This window comes from Polyodon spathula, chromosome 56 (assembly GCF_017654505.1).
Source record: "Polyodon spathula isolate WHYD16114869_AA chromosome 56, ASM1765450v1, whole genome shotgun sequence".
In the NCBI taxonomy this organism is placed as follows: domain Eukaryota; kingdom Metazoa; phylum Chordata; class Actinopteri; order Acipenseriformes; family Polyodontidae; genus Polyodon; species Polyodon spathula.
The window spans coordinates 761,073-776,388 of NC_054589.1; the positions used below are offsets into that span (position 1 = coordinate 761,073).

General features: G+C 39.0%; 1 protein-coding gene across 5 annotated transcripts in view; it reads right to left on the reverse strand.

The window, feature by feature from the left end:
- Positions 1-15,316, reverse strand: part of LOC121307480 (potassium channel subfamily T member 1-like) — a 75,815-nt gene that overhangs the window by 37,215 nt on the left and 23,284 nt on the right. For all 5 annotated transcript variants that reach the window (XM_041239653.1, XM_041239652.1, XM_041239650.1 and 2 more), the window contains exons 3-7: positions 8,013-8,112; positions 6,656-6,712; positions 5,204-5,252; positions 3,447-3,506; positions 290-364 (exon numbers count right to left, since the gene is read on the reverse strand). In XM_041239653.1, coding sequence (XP_041095587.1) covers positions 290-364; positions 3,447-3,506; positions 5,204-5,252; positions 6,656-6,712; positions 8,013-8,112 — 341 coding nt within the window. The remainder of the gene's footprint in view (positions 1-289; positions 365-3,446; positions 3,507-5,203; positions 5,253-6,655; positions 6,713-8,012; positions 8,113-15,316) is intronic.

Below are 15,316 nucleotides of genomic sequence, written 5' to 3' on the forward strand. Positions count from 1 at the left end.
GGAAATAATTGAAATGTAATCCTAGAGAAACAGAAATCCTTGCATAACCAGCCCCCCAGCATCACAAAGCTTCTCCTTCAATGCAAATTCTCATTACTGTGATCGTAGTGCCCTTGGCTTCTACAGTGATGTAGTGTTGGGAGTAGACAGCTATTGATAATGGAGAGCTTCCTCACGACTCCCTGCCCTTGGAAACAGCAACAACGAGCAAGACACACTTTTAATGTGCCCTGGGGAACGGCAGACAGCATTACAGCAGAACACGAGGCCGAGAGATACATATACATACAGTGATTATGAAGGGGGCTGTGTTAATCATCTCCAGAATGAAGGATATTCGGAAGATCTGCTCCCAGATGTTTCCCTTAGAAAGAAAAGAAAGGGGTTAGATTGATAAACCCATACCAGGGTGAGCTGGGTGGCACAGCTGTCTGTGTCACTAGCCTCTATTGCTTTCACTTCCTAATACAGTCAGCACTCGGATATACGACACTCAGATACATGTCAGTCGCATTTTACCATCCTTGTATTATCAATAAAATCAACCCCATTATATATATATATATATATATATATATATATATATATATATATATATATATATATATATATATATATATATATATATATATATGTAATGAATGCAGTTACCCGTCACATGCGATTTCCGACTCAGTTTTCTGATACAAAGCCTATCTCTTCAATGTTACTATTGACGTGTTTAACCATCACAGTCCATGTTTTTTTCTTTTTTGGGGGATGGCAAACAGTCTTTATTGTGCACTGCAGTTACAGAGTGCTTCCTCCAAAAACAAAGCGAATGAGACAAGGCATGGTAATGCAAAAGTTAATCATTAAACAGTTTTAGATACTGTAATCTTTAGTTGTTTTTGTGCATTTTCATTTGCAAGTGAACTGCGACATTAGGGCCTTATTGAGCACTATATTGTGAAATTTTGAATACCGACTTTGGATATGGTTTTAATACTGGAGACTGTTGTTGTTATTTTTTTAATCTTTTGGTAAACTGCATTGCATTTACGTTTTATTTATTTATTTATATAAATTTAGTAGTCGCCAAATTAAGGGGTGGTAGCGGTGGGCTAGCCTAAATACAATTGGGCAGTTCTCTCAATTTGAAATGCCCCACCCCTACCACCCCTGCGGGGATCGGCGAGGAGGAACACTTTCACTTTGCAGGCCTGCCATTAAGCCAGCACAAAGCTGCAGCTTACAGGAAAGCCCGCAAGCACCCAACCAGTCTACATGGGACCGCTGGTGCGAGGTGAGCCGAGGACACCCTGGCCAATCTAAGCCCTCCCCCCAAAGGCGGTGTTCGGCCAATTTTGCGCCGCTCCCTGGGAGCTCCCGTCCACGGTCGGCAGTGGAATAGCCTGGACTTCAACTGGCTGTCCAGGCTGTAGGGCGCACCCTGTGCTCCATGTGGAGTGCCTTTACTGGATGCACCACTCGGGAGCGCCCGTGTTTAAGTTTTAAGCAGTTCTGTGCATGTGTAACATTTTGATTTAATTTTGCTGTTGGGTCATTAATGGAGAATTTTACATACTGCTACAATACATATCGGATTTCAAAGTATGTACTGTATTACAGTCCACGTGTCCAGTCAGCTTTTTTGGCAAGTGATATTTTCAGAATCATATCCTTTTGAATTAAAATATAGTAACTGTATCAACACACTGGCATGGAGGTAGGCTTTGTACACCTAGTGGACCATGATTGATGTCTCTTGTGTTATCTGCAGAGAGTTGCATGCTGTTCTCTTAACTGATGATGGATGTCTGAGGTTGCTTGTGTTACCCTGCCCCTTCCACTACTTGTAAGATTAAAAACCCTAACATCGCATTTCCCTGCTTTTATCGTTTTAATGTTAACCATAACCGATACATTAACAACGTTTTTTGCAAAGAATTTCCTTCCTTTTTCAGAATATATTTATAGTTAGAAATCCTGTATATTCTACAATAGAGCACAACATGTAAAAGAGGCTATCTTTGTAAACTTGATTAAAACACAGGAGTATATAAGTTAAACACTGACACAGGTTTATATATAATACACATAATTAGTTTTTATTAAAGTACATTGAGCTAGTAAAACAATTTCATTACATCTTCGCTAACACTGTGTATTGACATCACTGTGTAGGTCTCACCTTTTCATGCATGAAGGAGGCACATATCGTGGCAACAACCAAGGATAGCTGCAGTGTGAAGCTCAGGCTGATACATGGAGTGCTGTGTGAGTCAGTCTGACCTAACCTTACACAGGCTCTGTGTATTGTGTATTCATACAGAAATAATGCTTTCACCTTGATATTCATCTCTTGTTAAAGCTTGACTAATAGGTCCAACAGAAGTGTACCTACATATACCTTTCTGAAAGACAAACTCATTTCAAAAGACCCAAAGCTTTCATGGATCCCTGTTAATGGTTAAATAAAAATAACCAGAATATCAAGAGCTTTAGTGGCATCTGTACTGATTCAAGTTCTTAACACTGTAAGAAAACAGAATGATTTGCAATGGAAGTTTTGATGTGGTATCCTATTTGGATTAACTATTCTCTCCCTTTTTTTATACAATCAAACTGGTATTGAATGACCCAATTACAATAGTAACTGTGTTCGTTTGACAAGGAATTACTTGTTTTAGTATTTTATTTAGCTTTAAACTAAAAGTTACTTAATTTCCAATAAAAATAAAATTAAAACATACAGATGGGCAGATGAACGGATAGACACCCCCTATACCCCCAAAATCTGATTGTCTCAATACCTTACGTTAAATAATGTTAATACCATGCTTCATGATAAGTGGATCAGCAGTTCTTCAGATATATTCAGAATGTAAGTGTGACCGACAGACAGACAGACAGACGCAAGGACAAAACACTGTACAGGGCATAAAAACTGAATATCAAGGTGAAAGCATTATTTCTGTATGAATACACAATACACACAGCCTGTGTAAGGTTGGTCAGACTGACTCACACAGCACTAGCTATATTAGACTGAGCTTCATACTGCAGCTGTCCTTGGTTGTTGCCAGGATATGTGCCTCCTTTATGCATGGAAAGATGAGACCTACTAAGTGACGTCAATACATACTGTGTTAGCTAAGATGTACCGAAATTGTTTTGCTAGCTCAATGTACTTTATATTTAGAGGTGTTGTTAATGACTGCTGAATCAGACTTTCACTTTAAGTACTAAGAAAATGTATATGTTTCAAGTTAACGTCATTGCCCATGAAGAATATTTCAGACAGTAACCCAGGCATTCTCTTCAGGAACTGCATAGCATGTGGTATTATTTAGTGTCTAATAAAAAAAAAATCATCACACAGCGCTGGCCACTGCGGTCAATACTTGGTATAAGCACATCAGAAAGATAACCCTGAAAGACAGAAAAGGAGCAGAGCACCTTACCTTGTAGCTCAGATATGCAAGAAGCATCGCCTCCAAGAAACTTATTAAGGCCACGATAACCTAAAATGAAAAAATACATTGTTCAAGCACAGCACCGTGTCTAAATATTCTTACTTCACTCAGAACCTCAAAAGAGCTGGACAGCAGCGACTCCTTCACATACCTGTGAAGCATAATCACTCATGGAGGTGGAACAGAGCTGGACATTAAATCTAGACTGGGGAAAGCCAGAGCTACCTTCACCCAACTGAGACCCATCTGGAAATCAACACAGCAGATTCACCAAGCTCAAATTATACTGCAGCTGGGTCCTGTCTGTGCTACTATGTGCCTCAGAGCTGGAGAATAATGGACTATGACATTAAAAAACTACAATACATGTCTCTAGTGAATCCTGCATATCTGCTGGCCCATTAAGACTGCCAGTATGGAACTCTATAGAAGGGCCAACGCGGAATGTATCAAAACCATCATCAAGGGATGCAGATGGCTTTGGCCACATACTGAGAAGAAATGCCAATGGCATTGCCAAGACAGCATTGAGAAGGACACCAAAGGGATGAAGGAAATCAGCAAGACCGAGAACAATATGGAGCAGACCTGTCGAGATCAAACTGACAACAGAAAACTTGATGTGGCGCACAGTTGAGAAAATCGCTCAGGACCAGCAGAGGTGTGTCGCCCAGCACGAAGAGGATTACCTAACTAACTCAGCACTTGCTAAATATCTTAATAACCCGGAACTGCAAATGGTCCGCTCTTCAAATGTATGCAAACAATTTAAATAAGGAAGCTTCCTTAAATAGTACAGTGGCATCTTAAAAGGATATCTATTTATTACCAATGCAGAATGGCAGGGTGAGATATATGTTCATAAATTTAACCTGAGAAATTAGTTTCTGCATCGGAGACTGCGAAGACAGATACCACATTCAAAGTGATATCAGTGTTGTCACTGTCACAGAAAGGATACATTTAGGGGTACTGCACTTATGAGATGACTTTATCAAACTCAGATGCATATATATATATATATATATATATATATATATATATATATATATATATATATATATATATATACACACACACACACACACACACACACACACACACACACACACACACACACACACACACACACACACACACACACACAACCATTTAACAAAAACTGTATTTCAAAGGACACTTAATAATGTAAGATTTTATGAAAGCAATTACCATATTTCTGCTCTCTAGCTGTTCCCTTGGGAAGATATCCCTCCTGGCACTGTGAGTGATTAATTTACCTCTTACATTTTTTTTTTTTTAATCTGAGAGGACAGTCCTCTCCTGCCACAAAGAAACACTGCACTGAAAACACTGTTCACTGAAAAAGCCTTCTCATTTCATCTGTTGCTCCGAGGGAACATTACACTGACTTATCTGAGTCACTTCTAAACCAAAGCACGTTGTCAAGATCAGCTTTTTAACTCCTTGTCAATTATGGATGATATATATTTCTAGAAGGATTTAAGTACTGTATATAATTACAAATAAAGAGAGAATGACATTTCAAACACCACACTTACATTTTAATTATGGTGCCGCTATTGTTAAAGTAGCTTTTAAAAATGACCAAGACTAACAGTGATCACCATTAACAAACCCTGACATTTTAACTCAGTTCAAGCACTGAATAATTGCCACTAATTATCGTTATAGTTTTTGTAATTTGGTACTTTTTATTTTTTTTATTAAACCCATGAACCCACCTGAATAGCCCATACTGCTAGTCTTCTGTCCACCCAAAGAATGGGAGCCCTACAATAAAAGCAAACAACAAGATGGTCATTCACAAACAGGAGCAGTTTATCAAGCTAGCTGTGAACCCAGACTAGGAGCTCACCAGGTATACAGTAGTGTTTAGAGAGAAGGTGGCGTTGGAACAGAGATCTGACAAAAAAAGAACAAAACCAAGAAATGTCATCGAAAAAGAGGTGGATGACACATTACTAAATAAACATGTTAAAGCCCTGCGGCTCCAGTGATGCACTACTGATGGTGTAGCAAGAAATCAAGAGATATTACAGGCATAGCGATTACCTAGCCATTCTGTGGCGAGCGCTGTGGTCTATCTGTGCTCACAACGGCAACTCACTTTCTAATGAAATTACCTGATTACTTCAATGCATCATCTATACAGTGCATTACAGACTGCAGGAGTACCCTTTGATTACACTTAGCCCTGGACGAGATTCAAATGTATCACACGGACTGAAGAAACTCAACGGCTGCTTCCATTCTAGGTGTATTTGAAACGTTACTTTAAAACTACTTTGAAATACTACATGAGCATGCTTTAAGATGAAACCTCTTTCTGGGATGTTTGCTAGTCCTTAAAGATGTGTGTCAAATTTCCATTTGCCCCATGAAAATTCAAAAGCTCGTTCCAGTATCGAACTGCAGCTACTGGTTCAATCTGCATTTTATAATCTACAATCCAATCTGCACCTGGGCATTACACACACAATTAATTCACCAACCTCCAAAACCATCCCTGAGAGTATACTGTATTCATAGCCTTCATGTTCATTTTATTTTCTATAGTCAGATTTAAAACATCCTTTGCTTTGTACGGTTTTTGGGGAACTTCCACCAGCAGAGCTAGTTGGAGAGATCGAGTTTCAATAAGATGTCTCCCTGCAACACTCTGCTACCTGGTGGATGTAAGAAATTCCACACCTTCTCCACAGTATGTATTATTTCTTATTGATGTATCCACTGGAGGCAGTGTTGCAGGGGATTGGTAACACTGGTGTACCAACTGAGTTTAGAGAGAAGACATGTTTCAGAGCTTTAGTGAGACCTGCTGGGTGCATTTTTAAAAAGTCAGCAGGATGTGATGACTGAAGCATAACATGATAAACAAAATGAATCTAAAAAACATGAAGGAAAATACAGTAGTTAAGAGAACGGCGACATTTCGTACTCTTACCAAGTTTATCTCTGTGAGTCGGGTTATGAACAACAATCTGTTAACACTGTACAATATGGCGACAGGAGAGTGGATAGCCAACTGGAGTTGACTCAAATAGAGCATTGTTCTACTGAACATTATCAAGAGCATTGCTCTACTGTTGCTTGAGAGACTACGAGTCAGTCTTCAGTGTTCATACTGCAGCACATGCACACAGCTTCTTTACAGTACGTAGAAAAAGTCTTACCATCTGATTTCTGTTACGTTTGCGTGAGCGGTGTAATTCTGTTTAGGGCACCCCCAGCTAGGGAAGAAATCAATGAAAACAGGAAGCTTTATTAATAGGCAGGTAAAATGGAAACAGTATTTATAACCCCACAGGGACCGAGCTCTTCTTTCAGGTTCGGTTTCTATAGCAACCAAGATTGGTCTTTCTGTGCATGTTTGAGAGGAGCATGTGGAAATAATCTTCTTTATACACAAGAGACAGCTTTTGATCTCCGTACGATAGTACCCAATATGAAAAGTATTCATCAAAACATAATCATTTGGACCATTTACTTCCTTTTATAAAAACAAGAATGTTCCTGATAAGACGTCAAAGCACAGTTGGCATTCAGAGTATTATTATGTTTGGTGTTAACCTGCCACCTGTGAATTTATTTGACTATTCATGAAAACCAGATCCACTGGGTATTATAATTCTGCTGCCACGTCGGCAGGAACACTGTTCACTGCTTGGATGTCCAGATGCTCGGTATGATGATGATCAAAGCGATTATTCTACCCGCACTGTGGGGCCTGCACATCATTTACCTCACTGTGATGAAACCTGCTCTGTGTTATTGATCTCTCATCATTGTACATGTGTTTATTCATACTAAAACAATCCATTAAATAGGTTATAATAGAGCTTAAATAGCATCCCTTTTGTCTCGTGTATCCTGCCACAACACTGTGCTTCTTGTGCAACAGGGCCCTGGTACCAGTAACACATGACATGATCCATAGTGTTGTAGAGGTCAACGTGAAAGCTTAAGAATGGGAAAAAAATGTGTTCATAGCTTTGGCTACACATTCAGAAGACACTCTTTTGTACCATCTAGTGAAATAATCGCCTTTTCATTTTCAAGGCTATGGAGTGTTTTGTTTGTTTTTCATTGGAATAACTGACTGAATTTTACTGTCCCAAATCACGCTACACAGATTAAGAGTTTGACCTAAAAACAGTAATTCTCCAGATTCAAAGATTTGAATTCAGATTACATATTGATTAATGTCCATGAAGTTCTGGGTTTATTTCACTCGTGAAGATGTAAACAACTCCCTTGCCGTCTTTGGGGTTTCACTGGACTCAATTGTAACCACAGTATTCCATTAATCGCTACGGAGAGTCCTCTATGTATATAATGTTCTCCTTTTGTGCCTTGCCAATATTGTGCATGCATGGTACAGGTTAGATTGCATTATAGGAGATACAGTGATGGGCTATCAGTAATTGTCTGAACTGTCCTCTTGTTCTGGACGTGTTGAATGCTAGTCAGTGGGAGTCATCATGATGTTACTGAGACATGGCAATAGTTTGCTGGATTTAATGAACTCACCATCCAATGCCCTCTGTTGGATCGTCCAGTAAAACCCGTACAATGTACAAGAGGCAGGAGAGCAGCTTGAGAGAGAAGTTGAAGAGTCGGATTCTTAAACCTGAAAGAAAAACAGAAATGCCGTGTTCAAAACATGACAAATCAACATCGGCTTAACCCATTAGGTGCCATTGTTCTCATTTTAGGACAGGCTACGTTGTAATTTTCTGGAGCATTTTTACCTGTTATTTAAAAGTTCTCTTTAACTATATTGTTATGATAATTTGCTCTCATTTTGTTAACTGTAAGCGTAATAAGTGTAAATGTAACTGTCAATTTTGCAAATATAGCCCTTCAGATGCTTTTATGACTCCTCAACATAAAATAAGAAACTGAAGCCTAAGCATGATACATTTCTTTGTGTCCTCCTACCCAGAGCGATGATAAAACTCCATTTTCTATGTGTTGAGCCAACATGAAATTTCACTGCTCTGATTACGGGCACGTCTAACTTGACTGTCCTCAGAATAGGACAAAGGATTTAATATTTTTCTGTGAAGAAATGTTGATTTAGAATGTATCAAATTACCTCAAATGGTGTTCTGAATTTTTCAAAGAAAATCTAGCTTGGTACTTAGTGAGTTAAATATAAGAAAAGAGAAGGAATACAACCAGAAGATGTTAAAAAGCAAACAATCTGGCTCCAGTTTCTGTGGCCAGTACAAGGAGGTCAGTGAAGCATTCGTAATGAACAGCACCATTGATTCCTACTTATAACTCATTAACAAACGACTGCCTTTGCATTCTGGGCTTTCATTTACTTTTATTAAAGACATTTGAGTTTCATTAATATTATCTTTGCTGCAGCACAAATAATTGTTCACTTGTTTGTGTGTTGTTGCTGCCTAGGGTGAACAAAATAGATCAAACCTCAAGGCATCAAAGCTGCTTATTACTGATCATAGATGGATGCTATTTTCAAATTGCTACCACAGCTCCTGGTATTAAAACTAGATTACACTCATGTACTGTATGCACCCAACTGAAGACAGCATACTGTGTGCACTCATCCTCTAACAAGACCTAATAGAATCTAGTCCAAGTCCTGTTTTTTTTAAAGAGTAAAACCTGTACTCAACACAGCTAATGCAATGTCACCTGCTCTTATCAACCAGGTAGAGAACAGAATTACATTTTTCAAATGTCCTTTTCTTTTTTCTCTCTCTCCTTATCTTTTTTAAATTCTACAAATGTTTTTCTCTGTGCCAAGGAAATCACCATCTTTCAACTCCTTTTTCATACTATTTCCATAGGGAACAGCATACTGACAGGTCACCAAATAATGTGATTTCCTTGAAATAAGGAAGTACTCAAAAAGAGCCAACATAAAACTAAAGAGGCAACTCCCACATTGATGTCAACTTTCATTCAGTGGCCAACAGTTTTGAAGCCAGCTAAATTCAAATCAGCCTCACTGTGCAGTCTGTGCTGTGCCATTGAGTTAGCCTCCTCTTGTGCTGACTGACAAATTAACAAAATCCAGCATTAGAGAACATAAAGGTGAAGATAGTGTGCATGATACCTGATTGGATGAGCTATTGGAAGCTTTATCTTGGGAACAGTTTCTCCAAATCAGATTTTCTTTGCAGCATCATTGTGTTGAAGTTACTTATCCTTTAGTTAGCACTCCTGTGTGAATGTTCAAACCTAGATGTGTATCATCGGCCAAAGCTGTTACCATTTTTGATCTATTCCTTTCACAAGCAGCATGATGTAAATGATATTGGCCACAGTCAAAATACCTTTTCTGTAATGTTTATTTTATTTCAAAACTGTAGAGTAGACGGTGAACGGTAACAGTGTTGTTTCTTTTAACACTTGCACCTTTGTAATGGTAAGTGCAATTACGGCTTGGATAAATTAAACGCTGTGATTGGCTGAACAAGATCGCATGGCCGTGCAGTAAGAATTGGCTTATGCGTGGCTAGGGTTGCAGTGAAGGGCATCAGACCACATAGATATTTGGTCTCGTGCTTCATAACACACCCAGGCATGGGGATGTCTTTCCATGCACCCTGTTGTGGGTTATTTATTGCTTACCTGCAATATATATATATTTACTACACATATATACACACACAACATATCAAAATATATATTAATTTCACTAACAAAGGCTTGCATACTCAAATCTCCTTAGTTTCTCTTTTTCCTTTTAAGCTTCATTGGTAAAGCTCTCTTGTGTTTTGCCCCAGATAAAAAGCACATCAAACTAAATGTATTCATTAAAAATATGTTTATAAGTGGGCCGTTTTTAAATAATGTAATATAAATGTGTCCTTCAGAACTTCTCCGATTGTAGGACGGTTTAAAAAATATCCACGGGCATTTTTAGTTCAACCGTTTACAGTATAAAAAGGAAATAAATACAATGGCTGTAAAAGCTGAATGCATTTCCACAAGCTTTCAAGTCCTTGTCAATCTTCTTTCCTTCTCTCAATCAATTTCATACCAACATCTTACCACTAGATGGAACTCTGTCCACACAACAGACACTCCCTACCAAGTCCCCTGTTTTTCCTTCATTATTTTTTTCAGTGTTGATTAATGAAAAAGACATTTAGTTTTGTTATCAAGCAAGGACTTGAAATTGTGACAGCTTAAAATTCTTGGGAGACAACCACGTTATCCTGGTCTTTCACACTCTACCCTGTACACTCTTAAAAATAAGATGCAACATGTTTTCCCCTACTATTAATTTACAACATCGAGACTGGGATAAAGGCTTTTGGGAAACAGCCGCATGTGCTGAAATTTGGTACTGGCACAGAGCAAGCTGTGGCTAACACAAGTTTGAACTGTTGTCAAGATTCAATATCTCATCCAATCAGGTGTCGGTACTGTGAGGCTAAGTACATTACCAATATATTAACTTTTCATAACAATGAAATCAGCTCTCCTAGAACCTGCCCTTATCTATTTTTCCACAGCATTAAAAAAAGTATTATTTTTGTATGTAAGGAACATATATACAGTTACTGTATCCTCCACCAAGGACATACATGGGGCAGTGCTGTGAAAAAAAGGTCAGCTGTGGCCTACAGGAACCCTGTGAACAGAATTCTACTGCCAATGCACAAGCACACAACTCGACAAGCAGTGCCCATACTGTACCATGACCTACATTCACAGCATGTGGATTAGCAGTGTCCGCTATAACCCATGGGGCATAATACTTCATTGACTGCAAAATAACCCTTTCCATAGGCAATTGCCAGCGATTATTAGGGGTCTTTCACGTAGTCACAGAGCAGTTGATTTTCTTATGCCTTCTTATAATGTGGGTTATTAGACAAAGTATCCTAGGGATCACCTGGGGCTTCACAGCAACTCTTCACTCATGTATCTCCCAGGGATGCTGCTTATTTTGAGATAAACGGTAGCCAATGGAGGTCCATGCCTTGCTCCCCCCTCTGGACTCATGCACACTGAGAGTAAGAGCTTTGGGACCCCACTTCCTTGTCTCCTTGGACTGAACTGACAGTCAGAGAGAAAGCATACACAAGCCTTTAGCACAAGCTTGAGAAGACATTGGCAGACCCCATGAGAGGTGCTATTAATGTTATCCAAACGGAAACTGTTTAGAATTGAGTCTAAATGTTTAAATATTAGCAGAAATACTGCATACATGTGAAATCTAGACTGGTCTGTGTTTTTACAGAACTAACTATACACAGTAAGGTTAGTTACATGTAGTTGTTTACACAATAATATAGTGGTCATATATTTTACTGGAGTTCTTCTTTCTAATGGGTTATCAATGTGGTTACCAAAATTCCAAATATGTGTAAAGGTTTAATCTTAAAGTTTAATCAAAAGATTCCTCCACTGAATGCACTGTTCTGTGGTAAAAGAACTTGGCAGCACTTTGCATGTCATACTGTGTTGGACCAGCAGGTGGAGAGCTTCCTATCCAGCAGGATGCCTGTCCCCCAGATAAACCTGAACTCACTATCTGGAACAGAAACCCCAGGCCTGTATGTAGCTAGAATAAGATGCTGATTTGCTTTTTCAGTGGATGGTTTGAATCCTGTATTTATATTAAAGCTGGCAGTTCCTCTAGGGACATCTTAGTTTAGACTAGTGGCAAATTTAGACCTTTCCCTCTTGCCTGTCAAAATAAACAGAATCATTGGAGGTAATGATAAGTGTTCAACTAAGCATCTCTTGCTCCAAGGGCAGACATTTTTCCTCCCTTATCAAAACAAACAAAAATAACTACGGTACTTTTTTCTATTATTGATAAGCTGGTAAATCGGTCCTCTGATGCTCCTCCTCATTATGAATCCTCAACTTTAAAAATGGAACGAATTTCTTAATTACTTTAAAAGTAAGATTATTAATATTAGGAATCAGATTTCCACGGAAGGCTCTCCTTGGTTCATGGTTCCATGGTTCTCCGGTTTTCCATGGTTCAAGTCATATCTCACTAGCAGACAGCAGTTTGTTTAATTAGGAGACTGTGCCAGGATTTTCATGGCTTGCCTGTGGCATTCCCCAAGGCTCTATGCTGGGACCCATTCTTTTCTCTATGTGCACGTTACTGCTGGGTGAGATCATCTGTAAATACGGTGTTAACTTTCATTGCTATGCCGATGGCACACAACTCTACATCTCTGTAATACCTGATGATACCCTGGCTGGTTCAGCCTTCGCTGAATGCATTACTGATGTGAAGAAGTGGATGTTCCAGTTTTTTTTTTTTTTTGCAGTAAAGGTTCTGTTATTAGGTTCTCAGCAGCAACTAGAAGCAACACAACCTCTAAAAATTGATCTGGGCTCTCAGTGAAGTTTATATTTGATTTTAAAATGTTACTTCTGACTTATAAAGCACTTAAAGGTATGGCACCAGATTATATAAAAGAGCTTCTAGTCACATATATACCTTCTCATGATCTTGTGAGAGAGAGAGAGCAAGAGAGAGAGAGAGAGAGAGAGAGAGAGAGAGAGAGAGAGAGAGAGAGAGAGAGAGAGAGAGAGAGAGAGAGAGAGAGAGAGAGAGCATTTAGTCACTGTGCTCCCAGATTGTGGAATGCACAGCCACCTCATATCAGAAATGGTACATCAGTTGACAACTTTAAATCAAAATTAAAAACATATTTTTTTAGATTAGCTTTTTTTAAACTGATTTTTCAACTGTGTTTCTCTTTAATCTCTACAGGAATGTATTATTCTAGATGATTAGAAAGTCAGTTTTACAAATCAAGCGTCGGTGAGGTAAACTGACTTTCTAATCACCCTACTTATGTAATGAGAACTTTTACACACATGGGCAAATCTGAACATATGCAGGAAAATATCCATAAGCCTTTGTGGATACTTTTGAATAGGGCTTCTTGCAAAATACAACTGACTTAGAAACCACTTCCTATGCAATATAATAATTGCAATTAATTACCTTTCTGGATGTAACAACATACTCTTCACTTTCGAGTGACTACATTTTAGCAACAACTATAGAATTGTAAAATGTGCTTTCTGACAAATCTAGAGCATAAGCTTCCTTGTGCAGAAAGTGATCTCCGATCCCACGACCAACACCCAGGTGCTCTACAGTGGAGCTCGGCAAACTACCAGCCTCTGGAATACAAGGATTAGCCCTGAAGGGGTCCGCTCACTGGGCGTCTGGATAGCAGGAGCCGATATAGCACGCTAAGGAAAAAAGTCCCTGCAAAATTGCCTCCCTAACCCATGCAAGCCAAAGCAAGCTGATTCCTGGACTGTATGACTCAACCAGCAGACCATGCGGTTCTTCATAACCCAGAGGCAGCATCTTCCCTTCTTTAATTTAGCATACAGGGAATAGTAGCTTCCTGCATGCATAATGCTTTGCTAACCCCTGAAGATTCCTCCTCCCAGAGCTCATCTATGACATTCATTACCCTCTACTGGCTGGATGAGCAATGATCCCAACAGGGTTGACAGGGGATCGGCGGGAGAGGAAAGAAGCAGCAGTACTGACTTATCAATCATGATGCATCCAGGCTGGTTCACTGAATAGAGGAGCAGCAGGGGACAGCAATACTGCAGACATTTTTATAACCTTTCGAAATTCAAAAACAATTTTAACTCATGAGACAAAATTGTTTGTGTGGTACTTAGATGCTGTTACTTACACGACTGGTTTCACAAGACTCCAGTTAGCACTAATATTGGATACCAATTCATGAAAGCATTTATATCCAATACTGTTTCGATCACGGGTTCTCAAGCTGTGAGTAACCATACAAAGTAAGGTCAGACCGACTCTATTTTTATACCTGCTTAGTCAGTGAGTCCTGAGTCAGTCATTTTGAATTGTACATATTAAGGGGGTTGCGACTGTCACTGCAGAGGGGACCCAGATGGAAAAGAGTCATTTTGTAAAATAAACTCAAAACCAGTATCCAACATACAGACAGTGGGTCATACAAAACAACTATCCAAGCATATAATGTGCTTATGTAAGCCATTTTATTCAAGACCAGATGCTATTGCCTTTCTCCTCAAAAATCGTCACAAACAGAAGACTCTGGAACACAATATGGCTGGAATTAATTTAGTTGCCTTTTTGGAATTGGATTAGATCAGGCTGCCCCGTACTTCCTCTTTGGAGTGTTTCAGTCTTATTGGGAAAAGGCAATGAAAAAAACCTTCATTTTACAAACAGCTCCTAGTCACCTGTCATTTTGTGTGCAATTCTCTACTGACCGGTTGTAATGGAGAAAACACGTCAACAATACTTAAAATACAGTCCAGTCAATATTTTAAAGCGTACCAGGGTTGTGTTGTAATTGTTTACAGTAAATACCATATCAACGGTTATAAGAGTAATTCAATTATGCAAACAGAGTCAGTTGAACAGTGCTTTGAAAAATGTGAATTGACTAATAAACTCTCTCTAAAACAGCTGGGAGAGTTACATGAAACGCAATTAGTTTTTTTAAATTTTTTTCAGCTAACCTTGGGAGCAAAGGCCCAGCCTGGGACGTCTCCGTCTAGACTGACCTAACCAGTAGGGGTCACTGAAGAGCAACCAGGAAAGCATCATCCCAACATTGAAAATGCAGCACCTGATCCTGATCCTGACCCTTAGACTCCACGTGATAGTGCCTTTACTAAGTGAGCCACTATACGTTGAATTGATAATGACTACTGTATATGATTAGTCACACAAACAACAATATTTACCAAGTAGCTGCCAAGTAATACCAATACGATCATTTCCTTAACTTACTGCACTGTAGTAAAAACATACAGGCAGTCATTTAGAAGCACTTTAATGT